Consider the following 15033-nt stretch of genomic DNA (forward strand, 5'->3'; position numbering starts at 1 on the left):
TTTTGGCGCAATCCGCTGTCTTGGGAATCAGCGGAATCAGTTAACTGATTCCGCTGTTTCCCATAGACTTGCATTGATGACGAATTGTGCCAAAAGTTCCAGCATTGCTTCCGTTGGCCGACGCTCCATTGCTTCCGTCGAGCGGCAGCAACACTGAATGTAACGTTATTTGCTTGCGTCAAAATGACGCCGACTAGTGGATTCCATTGCTTACGTTAAAATTTATAATGGCTCCCTATGGTAGTGGATTCCGTTGCAAAGTGCTTTACAACGGAATCTGCTGCTGGCTTCCGCTAATTTCTACTGAGCATGCCCAGAATGAAAAAAATGAAGAAAAAAAACCCCAGAACCGACGCATTCCATTAGACGGACGCCTAACGGATGCCAAACGGATGCAACGGGTCTATTATTTCACAAGAATCAGCCAACGGATTCCTGTGAAATAACGGATCCATTGACACCACAAAAATAACGGATGCGTCAAAACGATGCAGCAACGGACCCAGCGGATTTCGCCCAACGCAAGTGTGAAACTAGCCTCATGCATCATGTGAATTTGCAGCAACTATAGAAAAGGTATAGCCTCCAAGTTATGTCATGGAAATAAACATTGGGTATTAGTTAGACATGTGAACATACGCCAATGCTTTATGCCATAGATGTAGAAAAAGACATGAAATGCACATACAAAAATCATACTTTGATCTAATGCAAAATCTATGGCAAAAATTTATATAAGTGAATATGGGTTCTTGGTGTAACATTCTGATCAGACTGTATGAAGCCCACTGCCATGTGACGGCGAACTTCTGAGAGGGTCCCTAACTTATTCGAAGCCTTAAAGGTGAGGTGCTGCGTGCCAAACCCCCGCCGCAACAGTGGACAAGCAGGGCAGGTGACCTGGTGCCTCACAGCACCCATGCTGCAAGGCTGAGTCCCCATGACTCCAGGCCCCATCGACACAAAACCACCACAACAATGGCTACTACTCAGGACCAATACCCTGTGAGAAGCGCTGGCCAACTCCCTTTCCATAAGCTCCCAGCATGAAAGGAGAACAAAAAGGCAGAACCTCTCTTTGCAGTTTCCTGCTAAATAAAAACGCATGTGCCAAATGGGAGGAGTGCAGGCTCAAGTAAAAAAAAAAAATATATATATATATTTTCTTCTCTTCTAGAACTTCAAACTTGGGAATGTCCACTACTTTTACATTAGTTCTAAGAGTTTGTAATATTACACTACAATATATGCAATAATAAGCAAATATGTGAACGCAATTCGTGATTTTGGACTTTAAGTGGTACTTTGCACGCTGCGACATCACTAGCCAATGGTAGCGATGCCGAGCGCGATAGTCCCCACCCCCGTCGCAGATGAGATATCTTGTGATAGCTGCCGTAGCGAACATTATATCGCTACGGCAGCTTCACACGCACTTACCTGCCCTGCGACGTCGCTCTGGCCGGCGAACCGCCTCCTTCCTAAGGGGGCGGGTCCTGCAACATCACAGTGACGTCACACGGCTGGCGGCCAATAGAAGCGGAGGGGCGGAGATGAGCGGGACGTAAACATCCCGCCCACCTCCTTCCTTCCGCATTGCCGGTGGAGGCAGGTAAGGAGAAGTTCCTCGCTCCTGCGGCTTCATACACAGCGATGTGTGCTGCTGCAGGAACGAGGAACAATATCGTACCTGTCGCTGCAGCGAAATTATGGAAATGACCGACACTACACAGATCACCGATTAACGACGCTTTTGCAATCGTTTATCGGTGCTTCTAGGCTTTACAAGTCGCAACGTCGTTACCGGCGCCGGATGTGCATCACTTTCGATTTGACCCTGACGATATCACAGTAGCGATGTCGCAATGTGCAAAGTACCCCTAAGGGATTTTCCCAGGAACAATATTAATTTCAAAGTTGATTTTAATCAATAGATCTTGGAATAATAATAATTTCCACAATTGGATGTTACATAAAATGTTCCTGTGCTGAGATATTCTTGTATATGTGCCCCTGCTGTGTAATGTGTAATGGCTGTGTCTGACTGTACAGGGACATGGTCTGATCATAGCACAGCTCCTAGGCCGGAGAGGACACAAAAGAGTATACAGATGGGATCATATTCTTTTTGTGAGGTAAAGCATTTCTCTGCCTGGTTTTAAAAAATGTTTTACCTTAAAGAAAGAATAGTTTGCGATCCTGTGTATACTTTTTTACTTCCTCCGCGGCCCAGGAGATGTGGTATATGAGCTTTATTTCTCCTTTTGGGGGGCACAATGAAGAAATCAATAGCAGTTCAAGATTTTTTTCTTTTAAACAAAAGTTTAAAGCATTGCCATATTCTAGAAGGTCTTATGTGTTTTTGGCTGACAGACAAGCTAGGCCTTTTTATTTTTTCAACAGTTTTCAGCTTTACAAATTTTTTTTAAATACAATTTTGATCAGGTTTCATTTTATTTTTTTGTGTGGATAACTGATAAAAATAATAGCATTTTTGCTATGTCTTTTTATTTTGGTGACCATTTTACAGCTTGAATGTTTTGGGAAGTGGTGATAATAAATATGTACTTTTTTGGTTTTATATAAATGTGGCAAAACCTTTTTGCTTTGTCATATATATTACATTTTTTTTTTTTTTTTAACTTAGTCCCACTATAGAATTTGAACAATTTATATGCTGATTGCTAGTTCAATACTTTGCAATACACATGTGTTGCAGGGTATCAGACTAGTCAGTGTTACATCGACAGGCAGCCTGTTCTACCTTGCATATGGTAGGGCCACCATACCAGGCAAACAAACCTGGTTGACCAGATGGTCCTTCTTTTCCATGACAATCATCAGCTCCCTGCAAATGCGTTACAGGAGATAAAAAAATAACAGGTGTGGTGACAGAGGACGCCCGCTCCCGCTCATATCCCTCTGGATTCCAGTTATTGACCACTGCATGCAGAGGGTTTACTGGGAGGGAGCTGGTACCTGCCCTGGCTGATTTTGCAGGAGCTCAGCTACACTATTCAGAAAAAGGAGCAGTGCCCAGCACTATAAAACAACTGGATGTACCGTATTTTTCGGACTATAAGACGCACCGGACTATAAGACGCACCCTGGTTTTAGAGGAGGAAAATAGGAAAATAAAATTTTAAGCAAAAAATGTGGTCATGACACATTGTTATGGGGCGAGGATCTGCTGCTGACACTGTTATGGAGGTAATGTCCCCAAATTCTCTACTAAGGTGCCGCATCCTGGTTATGATCCTTCTGCCTGGTATATACAGTATATGTCCCTCATCCTGCTATATACCGTAATCCTGCCATATGGCCGCATCCTGCTATATACTGGCATGTGGCCGCATCCTGCTATATAACCCATCATGGCATATGGCCCCATCGGGCTCATAATATGCCCCCATCCGGCTCATAATATGCCCCCATCCGGCTCATAATATGCCCCCATCCGGCTCATAATATGCCCCCATCCGGCTCATAATATGCCCCCATCCGGCTCATAATATGCCCCCATCCTGGTGTATGGCCGCATCCTGTGGCACATAAAAAAATAAACGTTCATACTCACCTCACTTTACCTCACTCCCTGCAGCATCGCTCGTCCTCCCGTCTGTGTCAGCGGCAGCGCCGCTGATTGGAGCCGTCCCCATTGCCCTGCTGGATCGCGATCATCTCCTGTGTCTGTGCCAGTGTCCCGGCGGCTGCGTGTGGACACGTGCGCACAGCGATGACGTCATCGCTATGCGCGCCGCTAGTCTCCACTCAGCCGCCGGCACAAACACAGGAGATGATCGCGATCCAGCAGGGCAATGGGGACGGCTCCAATCAGCGGCGCTGCCGCTGACACAGACGGGAGGACGAGCGATGCTGCAGGGGGAACGGTGAGTACTGTACACTGATTCACTGCTCCCCGCGCTGATGATGACGCACGGGGGGAAGTGAATACAGCCGCACATGATCACTCCAGGCCATAGTTGCCAGGGGTGATCATGCGAGCCGGCTGTTTATCCCCCGCCCATCATCCCGCCCACCTGTCAGCGCCGGCTTCAGCGCTGAGGGATGATGGGCGGGGGATGGGCGTGCATATTAAATGAGCGGGTCCAGCCTGCTCGTGCCCCCGATGACCCGCTGTACCGCAGCACCCTCATTCCCCGCAGCCACATTCAGACCATAAGACGCACCCTCCACTTTCCCCCAACATTTGGGGGGAAAAAAGTGCGTCTTATGGTCCGAAAAATACGGTACTTCAGGGTGGGATTCAGCCAGTTCTATCAGGTTTGATGGATCCGATTGTTCAATTTACCACCGGTTCCCAAAACTGGCAAGAAGTGGTTCCCCAATCCAGTTCTAAAGACCAGGGGGGGCACACCAGTTCCAAGTTGTTGCAATGGATTGGCGTACGAAAACTTACCAGGAGGAAGTGCAACAGTGCAGCAAAATACCTAAGGCTATGTTTGCACAGGGCGTTTTTGCTCACGTTCTTTCTGCAGCAAAACGTCAAGTTTTGCCACTTTTTTTGCCGCAGTTTTGCACTACCTCATTGACTTGTATGGGTAAAAAACTGCGGTAAAACTGAAAGAACTGACACGCTCATTTGTTCAAAAAATGCAGCAAAAACCAAGGTAGTTGAAAAAACTGTCAGGATAAATCAACAAGTGTGTGTGTGTGTGTGTGTGTGTGTGTGTGTGTGTGTGTGTATGTGTATTAGATTTCAGGAATCTCAGACTTTGCTGGAACTGTGAAGACAGAGTTTTATTAGCATGGATCTGCATAAAACCAAAACAAAAACCATGCTAAAAAAAATGCACCAAAAACGCCCATTGTGAACGAAGCCTAACAAATCAATTTAGTAGAGGCCCCACCACTGATCTGAACTGTGCGCCATTTTATTCTGTTGGGAGAGGCGTAGGTACACTGAAGCTGGACAGTTACAACCAGCTTGAGAGCGGCGCATGTGCTCCTGGTCCAGAAAACCATCCACCTCTGATGTGGATGGTAAGGCTACTTTAACACATCCGGTTTGAGCACTGCGGCTCAAATTGGCTGTGAAACCTATGCAACGGATGCGGCGAAAACACCGCATCCTTTGCATAAGTTTTTACATGCGGCCCGTCCGTTTTTTTCCGGTTGCGGCATGCTACTGAGCATGCGCAGTGGAAGAAACCACATGCGGCGGCCGGATGCGGTTTTTGCCGCATCGCGCCGCATCCGGAGTCCATAGGCATGCATTGAAAAATGCGCCGCAGTGGCCAAATGCGGCGCGATGCGTTTTTTTTGCCGGAGCAAACAACGTGCCAGGGAACGTTCCATCCGCTAAATCTGCCGCATGCGGCAAAAACCTGACGGAACACAAGCCCATGCGGCGCCAATGCAAGTCAATGCTGAAAAAAACAAAACTGGCGGTAAAAAAAAAGGTTTCGTTTTTTCAGCAGAGCGCCGGATTGTGCCGCACTGCTACAGCCGGATGTGTGAAAGTAGCCTAACAGACACAAAAAGCAGTAAACTATAGAATTTGAAATAACCTCTGTTCTATAGAGTGGAAAGGATTTACAAGAAGTAAACAGCATTATTGCTGGTTTTAACAAACACTCTGCAATTTTAACCACTAATGAACACGAAATAACCCTTTTAAATTACCGTACTTACCTGAAAGCTGCACAGATTACAAACTGATAAAGTGCATTACATGTTCATGCTACAAAGTTAAGATTTGACTAATCTGTGGAAAACCTAGGTACTTGCCAACTTCAGGCTAGCGGACATGATACTTTAAACATAGAACACATTGCTACAATATACTTTACAAGTTAAAAGTCTTAAAAAAAAAAAAATCAAGTTCATGCCTTTTAGAATGGGAGATCTCACAGCAACACCACTCTTTCTACTTGGTATGGAATAAATGGAGGTTTTTTTCAGGCTAAATTAAGAGGTGGCACAGCAATGGTGGCCTACAACACATAAGGGAGCAATGCAATTAACCTGGGCCTCAGTTGTACTCCAGGTGTCAGCATTACTTCCAATGACTTACTACAACTGCCTGAGGATTTGCATCTATATTTCACTTTGCTAATTAAAACATTTAGAAAGGTGACCTATAAAGGCTGAGACTAATTATCCAGATAGTCTGTGATGTCATTAACTGCTAGTAACGGAACGTAGGCTTATTATACCTGTAAATCATGATGGCCTGGAGAACTTGTGCACTTTCCCTCGGCTTAGCCTCCTATAGCTGGGCGACAAATAAATTAAATGTCCCAGTGTATCCGCAAGCAGAGTCGACATTTCACCTACTGGTGCATGCCAGTAAGCACACTGACACAGCTGATGGCGTGCCAAAGCCGTGCAGACACAGCAGGGCGCAGCTGAGCTGCTTACTGGTGCAAGTCCTCACGAGCAATAATGTGTTCCTCTGGTCTAGCCTCATGTATTGATTTCCTTAAAAGAGATTTTTGACTAGTTCGGCCAAAAGAGTACTGTGGTTTGTAAAAAGAGAATATATCCCATGAAAATCAACATATCACTGCCATGGACATATTGTATACGGCGGTGCCAACTCAGGAACCAAGAACGTAAGACATAAATCATGGCCACACCACAGCCTGGATCTCCGCTTTAGGGTACGGTTCCACATGCGTATGACTCGTGCAAGTGTCGCATCAGTATCACCCGGCACGGCCGCACACTCTCCTGACAAGAGCAGGTCGCATGCATGTATTTCTATGCAGCTGAGATGCTAGTTTCCAGAGAGTATGAGGCCATGCCTGGTGACACCGATGCGATACTCGTATGAGTCATACGCAAGTGGAACACACACACTACAAAAGAAGAAAAGCAGCAAGAGCCATAATTAAAGTTTTATAATCACAAACAAATTGGATTAAAAAGCCATCAAAGAGTGTCAGGAACCCCAAATGATACCAATAAATATAATAGCATAGTGTGCAAAAAAAAAAAGCAGTCACTCCGCTTTGGCAAAAAATTAGATTCTATTTCAGAAAAAGTAATATAAATAAACTAACTATCTGTAACAGTAGTATACGGCCCCATGTAGGGTATATATTCATAACTGGAAACAGTTTTGGAAAAATCTAAAAAATTTGCTTTGAGATATTGTTAAATTAATGTAGGTTTTTTTCATATATTTATTCCACGTTGTGTTATATCAGGTGATGCACTGCATGAGTTACCAAATTAACTAAACCCTATTAGCATTGGCTCCTAAAAGTTCCTTTAAACTGTCAAAAATGACTGCCAAATTTTAAAGCCATTGAAAGTCTCCCAAAAAATAAATGAACACGTAAAAAACAAGGCTAACATACAGTAGGAACATAGATCTCATTCTGAACCATTTTATATAGTAATAATATCGGTTTTAAGAGCAGACATATTAAGAATTTGTAAAGTGCAAATTTGTTCAGAATTTAATTATTTTTTATTTTTTTTTACTTAAAAACATACTCCCCCTAATAGTATAATGAAAAACAAACAAAAGTCTCAGAATCAAGATGATAAGTACCGTATTTTACGGACTATAAGACGCACTTTTTTTCCCCAAAAATTTTGGGGGAAATAGGGGTGTGTGTCTTATAGTCCGATGGCTATGGGGAAGGGGTGTGCGGTGGTGGTGGAGCGGGTCATCAGAGGCAGGAGCAGGTTGTAGCAGCACCTACCGTGACCACGTAGGCCCGCTCATTAGCCTAATTTAGCCTAATTTAACAGCCAGCCCTGGCTCTTACAGCCTCGAGTGAACATGTGTGGCTATATTCACTGCCCCCCGCGTATCATCATCAGTGAAGGGGGCAGTGAATAAGTATACTCACTGGCCACCGAACCCTGCAGCATCATGATGTCCTCCTGTCTGCCTGCCCGCTGATGTGTGTGGAGAGCAGTGAGCACAGCGATGAAGTCATGGCTGAGCGCACGGCTCCACACAGGTCAGCGGCGTTGCTGCTGGCACAGACAGGAAGACGAGCAATGCTGCATGGAGTGAGGAAAGGTGAATATACAGCGGGAGTCCTCCACTTGTAACCACAAATCAGGTCACGGCTGAAGTGAGATCAGCGGTGACTTCAGTCAGGTGATGTGTGGTGATAGCTGAAGTCACCGCTGATCCCACACGGCTCACTTCATGTGCGGCCTGACTCTCACAGAGAGCGGTCATGCTCTATAGCCGCTCTCTGTGATCGTCAGATATAGGAGAGCTGGATGCGTCTTGGGACCTTGTGTGGATTACTCAGACCTGGAAGGGTGTAATAAAATGGTGAAAGAGGGGGCTTTTTTTGCGTTTTATTTCAAATAAAGGATTCCTTGGGTGATTGTGTTTATTTACTTTCACTTACAGCTTAGCGATGGGGGGGGGGGGGGGGGTGACTCAGACGCCTGCCATAACTAAGCTAGGACTTAGTGGCAGCTATGGGCTGCTGCCATTAACTCCTTACTACCCCGATTGCCATTGCATCAGTGCAATCGGGATGAGTCGGGAAAAGTCCCAGGACTGTCGCATCTAATGGATGCGGCAATTCTGGGTGGCTGCTGGCTGATATTATTAGGCTTGGGAGCAACCAATAACTTGGGTCTCCCCAGCCTGAGAATACCAGCCCCCAGCTGTGAGACTTTATCTTGGCTGGTTATCAAAAATGGGGGGAGACTGCACGTCATTGTTTTTCAATTATTTAATTTACTGTACGATATAGATCTGGCCACCGGCGTCTGTGATTGTCTATAGTCAGACAGTAGTCAGACAGCTGTCACTCAGAGTGGGGGCGGGTCTGCTTGCAACCAATCACAGCCACCGGTGAGCAGGGAAGGAGTGAATATGTTATGAGCCTAATGAGCGTCTGGCTCCGGAAGATGAAAGAGCTGTCGCGGCTGCAGTGTGACAGCCGACTGGTGATCGGTGAGTATATAGCACTTGCACCTACTCCTTTACGCTCGATTCTGGTCCCCATAGACTTTATATGAGGAGCAGTATCTGGCCAAATACCAGCCCTCAGAAACGCAGGGACAAAACGCAAAAGGAATTGACATGCTGCATCTTTGTGGTCACTACAAAGACGCAGCCAAAAAAAACTGCCCTGTACGGACAGCAAAAATTAAATCTCAGACTTTCCTGGGGAAGGAGATTCATGCAGTTTTGAGACCAAAACTGCACCCAAAAAACACACAAAAATATGGCTAAAAGCGCAACGTGTGCACATAGCCTAAACATTTCTGGTTTTTATGTGATGGGGGACATAAATACAAGGATGGGGATAATATGCAAGGCAGGAGGATCATTACCAGTATGGGGTACCTTAGTAGAGAATTTGGGGACATTACCCCCATAACAGTGTCAGCAGCAGATCCTCGCCCCATAATAGTGTGTCATGACCACATTTTTGCTTAAAATTTTATTTTCCTATTTTCCTCCTCTAAAACCAGGGTACGCCTTATGGTCCGGTGCGTCTTATAGTCCGATAAATACGGTAAAGGCATTCCAAAGATATTGTTACATAAAGCCTAGATGAAACCTAAGATACATCAACACTGGTGTTCTTCCCATGTGTGGCCATGCTGGATTCAGATGCCCGTGGTTCCTGAAGAGATGCGCATCTCTTAATGAATCTGGAGTGTCTGATGAGTGGTGTGCACCTCTGTTTACTACACCAGAAATCTCACTCCAGACAGGTACTGGAGTGAGACTTCTCGAGTAAGAAATGCCACAGCTCATCCCGCTGTCACCTCTGCCCATTTTAGTTGGAGCTGTGAGAAACTGGTGAAAACGCAAACAGTCGCATAATTTAGTTGCAATCTCGAGTTTCACCAAACTTTTGGCAACTTTTCAATGCTTTTAAGCTAGTATTCTGGTGTAACAGATTTGATGGAGCAGACCCAAAACATTCAAAAACTCCTAGCAGACATAGGGCCAATTGCAATCTATTTGGCCAAAAGTGAATGTACACTGCATTATTAGGGCGAGCTCAAACTTGAATCTCGAATCTGGAGAGTGGCACAGAGCACCCTTACTTTTCAATATTAAGGAGCTGCCTGTGCCACTGCAGCATGATGCCTAACATGCCCCCAAATTTTCTACTTTTATTGTGTTAGGATATGGAATACTAAAGTAATATAAAAATCAACAGATTTCTCAAGAGGCATACACTATAATGATTCGGTGCAGCATGGATACAGAAGAGCGCCAAGCCTAACAAATGGCAATAATTGAGATCCATCTGCAAAGAAAGCTAATTGGCTAAAAAAAAAATTACCTAAATGTAGCCATACACAATAGATGATAGTTGGGTAGGATTTGCCAGCTATCTAATGTGTATGGAGATCTGGAGTCTTCGAATGACAAATGTTAGGGGGAGCAGGTATTGGGCTTGCTTGAATTTAATCTGCGGAGGCAAAGCACACCTTGAATTTTTATCGGTAAGTAGGGAGGAAAAGCATTTGAAGGCCATCTAAAACATGTAGCGCTAGCCACCTTAACCCTTTCACAACTTTTGACGTACATGTACGTCAAAAGTAGTGTCCCTACCTTTGTTACGGGCTTGCACCCCGAATCTGCATCTTTCCCCACACATGACAGCTGATTTATTCAGATATTATGTGCTGGTAAAAGCAGCAGATGGATTAGAGATGCACCCGCGGCTGTTAACCAGGTAAATACCCGTTGTCAAATCTCTGACAGAGTGACACAATATGTGCAGACAGGGGGACTGGTCATTCTCTGCTCCAATCAGTGCGCCTATGACATGACAACGAGGCATCGATGGATTGTCATGACAGCCAGGAGTCAGCCGATGACATCTGTGCCTGTCATTACGATCCTCCTGTGAATGCCGGCTGTGAGCCAGCATTTCTAGGGGATAAGTATTTCTGCTATACAGAGCGGTGCTGATTTACTGCTCTGTATATCACAAGTGATTGGACAATCTAAACTTCAAGTCACTTAAGGTTACTTAAGTGTAAAAAAATGAAAAAAGAAAAAAGTAAATAAAAAAAAGTTCAAATTACCACCCTTGCGCCATAAAAATAAAATATATGTATTAATATATATGGTATCAGTTAAAACAGTAGCTCATGGTGTAAAAAATAATTCCTCACACCAGATCCTGAAAAATGAAAAATGTTAAGGGTCACGGAAAATGGCGATAATGGCAAAATTAATTTTTATTTACAAATTTCGGATTTTTTTTTTTTAGACCTGTCTTGCTAAATTCTCCTAAAAAGAGGCTGAAAGCCCGTACTTGTGAAACGCTCACTGATATCCTAATCAGGCACGAATACTAAGATTCTTTATAGCAAGATATTATTTATTTTAATAGCACATGAATAATCAATGGTACATAGACATTAGCACTACTTTATAGTCATAGAATCTTCTACAATAACAGAAATATGCATCAACATTACCGTATGTTGTAGCATTCCTTCCTCATCGGAGGGAATCGATTAGTGAGAAGAAAAACAACCCGGCCCCTGCATCACAGGCGTCCACTTTGAGCGTCCTGGAAATGTCCCTATCTCACTAAGCGAGCCCTGTATTTTTATACCAAACTTTGTACATTGTGGTGTCGTGTGCACTGAGTATTGCAATTGGTGACCAGCATGTGATTGCTGAGTCATGGTCATGTAACCTGACCACATATGCTGCTGTGGGCACCAGTAGCTTCCTGCACATGTTGCTGGCTTGACCACTGGTTTCCTGCATATGTTGCAAACTAACCACTGGTTTCCTGCATATGTTGAACTGTAAGCGTTCCTTCTTCATAATTGTGGTTTGTTCAAGACCTACTTAACACATACTCTTCATCATGGTGAAATCGGATCAACCAGAGGACACCTCTCTGATACGGAGTTTGGATGGATCAAATAAGACCTGTGATCATTATCTTTTGATTAGGATTCTATCTAATCACACTGGTATGACAAGACCATTTAAATAAATAAATAATAAAAAAAAAAAAAAAATCAACTCTACATGTTTGGTATCTACAAACTCATACTGACCTGGAGAATCCTATTTCAAGGTCAGTTTTACCATGTAGTAAACATGGAAAAAAAAAAAACAAAATTGAGAATTGCACTTTTTTTTTCTTTCAATTTCAATGCACTTGTAATTTTTCCCTCGTTTTCCAGTAGACTATATGGTAAAATGAATGGAGTCATTCAAAAGTACAACTAGTCCCACAATAAACAAGCCCTCATATAGCTATACTGACAGAAAAATAAATGTTATGGCTCTAGGAAAAGGGGGGGGGGGGGAAGAAAACGGAAAATCGCCAGAGCGTGAAGGGGTTTCAGGGAATCTAAGGTGTGAAATTGGTTAGTGTGTTCTGCCATTACTGAGAAATCAGTCTGTGAACTAATATGCAAATAAGGCTAAAGAACTACATGTAGATCTGACGTCTCCACCGCTCCAGCTCATCTCCTGCCCAGTGCCACCGCCTCCTGCTTGACAAGGCCTCCATGCTTTGTGACTTCAGGCTAAGGAGACTTCAGATCTACAAATAGTTGATTTCTTAGTAACAGACTAATGAACTGGCCATGTAAAGGTATTGCTGGACTTTGAAAGTGTTACATGCACTTATAAATAGTCTGGGGGGATTGGAGGAGAGTGAAATCCTGCTGACCCCTTCCCTGCCACAAGTAAAGGGCATATCTCAGCCAAAACTGAAGACTATTCTTTTTTCGTCCCACTAATCCCTGCAGTTTCATAGGATATTCTTCATTTAGTAAATGCTCCTAATAAATCCCATAGAATTTACTTACTTCAATGACAGAGAATAGTCGTGCTTGCTTGTCTGACTGTTTCGTACAAGATAACTGCATTCTTTGCACAACCTCAGCAGATTCTCGGCGTCTATCCGGCTGATGGCTCCATGATACCAACTGAAAACATACAAAGTTTTGTTTTTTTACGTTTTAGAATAACAAACCCCCCCCCACCAGACAAAAAAGAATTATATCTATCTATCTATATATATTGCAATTTAAAAGTTGAAGTTTTAGTTGTCCTCCCGGCTTTAGAGTTCACATAGATGGAACAATGGTCAAGTACAATTTTGTTTACAGCCCCCTATAAGGAGCAGAAGTATGTTATGGCTGGTTGTGCACCCGCGTCGGGTCAATGGCCACATGAATGTGACACAAAGTTGTGCAGCAGTTTCAGCCAGCTATTATATGTAGTCTCAGCATTAGTCATTAAAGGGAATCTATCAGCAGGTTTTTATTATGTAATCTGAGGACAGCATGCTATAGAGGTTAAAATAAAAAAAAAAATCAACTATGCCTCTCTTATCAGGCTGTGTGCTGTTATTTACTTAAACTAATGGGTTTATCACCTATTTATTATCATTCTTGGACTATAATCTCATGCACACGCTCATTGCGATGCCCCCTCCTGTGATTGAAACCTCATTGTCAATGCACAATGTCTATTGAGAGTGGTGTGGGCGGGATAGCTCTCTGAGCTCAGCTACAGGGCTAAATGTAAAAATTCTGATGGTGTCAGAACGGCTGCACCCAGCAATCTAAGTGATACATTGTTAGAGTCAGAATCTCTTTGCCAGCATTATGTTGCTCTCCGATTATTTAGCAAAAACCTGCTGGCAGATTCCGTTAAACGTATATCATAACTCTTCAAAATAACCATGCCCCCAACTTAAAAGAAACCAAAACAACCCAAAACTCACATTTGTTTCTCCAGTGCAATGTTTGGGTCCACTCTTTCTCCCAGGATACCACAAAGTTCGGGACTTCCATGTTTTATAGGCTTGAAGCCACCTCCAGGGGCTCGGAGCTGTCTACGTCTGTCACTTGATGGAGAAGGCGATGACTGTCTTATCTCACCATTAAACTGAGCTGAAAAAGATTAAAAGTATCCAATTACTAATGTCAATCAATGAACCTCGTAGCACAGATAATCTAGAACATTGCTGCAGGAGAATGTCCAGCCTATTCGTACCCATGGAAAAGATTGGGAAAACTTGGTTTCCTGCCACAGATTAGAACTAAAATGTTCTGCTAGGAGAAGGAAACGGTATTTCCCATTTACTGACAATCAGCATTATATCAGTGTTTAACAGCTTACAAATTGGCAGTGTGCCACGGCTCAAAGGTTCAGCGAAAACCACGCTCTTGGGTAATAATTATTAGTCTGAACTTTTACTTTGTTTAGCAATAAAGCCTGACAAACAAATCACTGACAGTTTTGAGAAGCATTTCACTGCTGTGTACTGTATACAACAAGCTAAATGGGGCCTAAGGCATGGTCATGCAATAACAGAAGAACAAGGAGAGGAATTAACCAGGCATACACAACCTAGAAACAACAAACACAAGATCTTAAGTGTTCATCTACAAATTTGATAAGAAGAACAACATTTGATTGCCTCTATGTCCAATAGATTTTGCTTTGGGGTCTGCCTTTTGCCCTGGTATATGGCCACCTGGAGGTAGGCTGGCATCTCATTCACTAGTTTTGCCATGCTCAGATGAACAAGATTGGTCACACACGGGCTTATTAGGCCACACACAGTCTACGAGGGCAGTATCCGCCACACAACAAGGCACAGTCACCCATGAAACCTTTTTATATTCATAGTGAAAAAACGCAAAGGAGCAGAAAATGTGGCGCTTCAGGCTCCTTATTCACGGCATCAGTAAACCAGCCTTATGCTCAGAAATGTGTTTTCAATAAAAGCCATCTTTAAATAATAAATTATTTAGATGGATAAAACAAGGCATGGGGGACAAAGCTCTGGAACATGAGGATTTTAACAGCTTCTGTATTACAGAGAACCAAAATTATGAAATGGTTAATATTTCATGAAATGTGAAAAGTAGAATTGTATAAAAGCCATCTGGCATCTGTTAAGCAGCAGGTTGTGTGATAACTGCTTACTAGCATGGTCCGTTGGTATGGGATCACCCTTCATAAATGGAACCAGTCAGCAGGTTTTTGCTATTTAATCTGATCCCAGGGATAGGTCACTTGCTCAATAGCGTGCTGTAATTTCAACACAGTGTTTAATTAAC

General features: G+C 43.5%; 1 protein-coding gene across 1 annotated transcript in view; it reads right to left on the minus strand.

Moving 5' to 3' along the window:
- Nucleotides 1-15033, minus strand: part of SHB (SH2 domain containing adaptor protein B) — a 266790-nt gene that overhangs the window by 64514 nt on the left and 187243 nt on the right. The window contains exons 4-5 of the mRNA XM_075316131.1: nt 13689-13857; nt 12766-12885 (exon numbers count right to left, since the gene is read on the minus strand). Of these exons, the coding sequence (XP_075172246.1) occupies nt 12766-12885; nt 13689-13857 (289 nt within the window). The remainder of the gene's footprint in view (nt 1-12765; nt 12886-13688; nt 13858-15033) is intronic.

The sequence above is a fragment of the Anomaloglossus baeobatrachus genome, chromosome 1 (genome assembly GCF_048569485.1).
Source record: "Anomaloglossus baeobatrachus isolate aAnoBae1 chromosome 1, aAnoBae1.hap1, whole genome shotgun sequence".
NCBI classification, from domain to species: Eukaryota; Metazoa; Chordata; class Amphibia; order Anura; family Aromobatidae; genus Anomaloglossus; species Anomaloglossus baeobatrachus.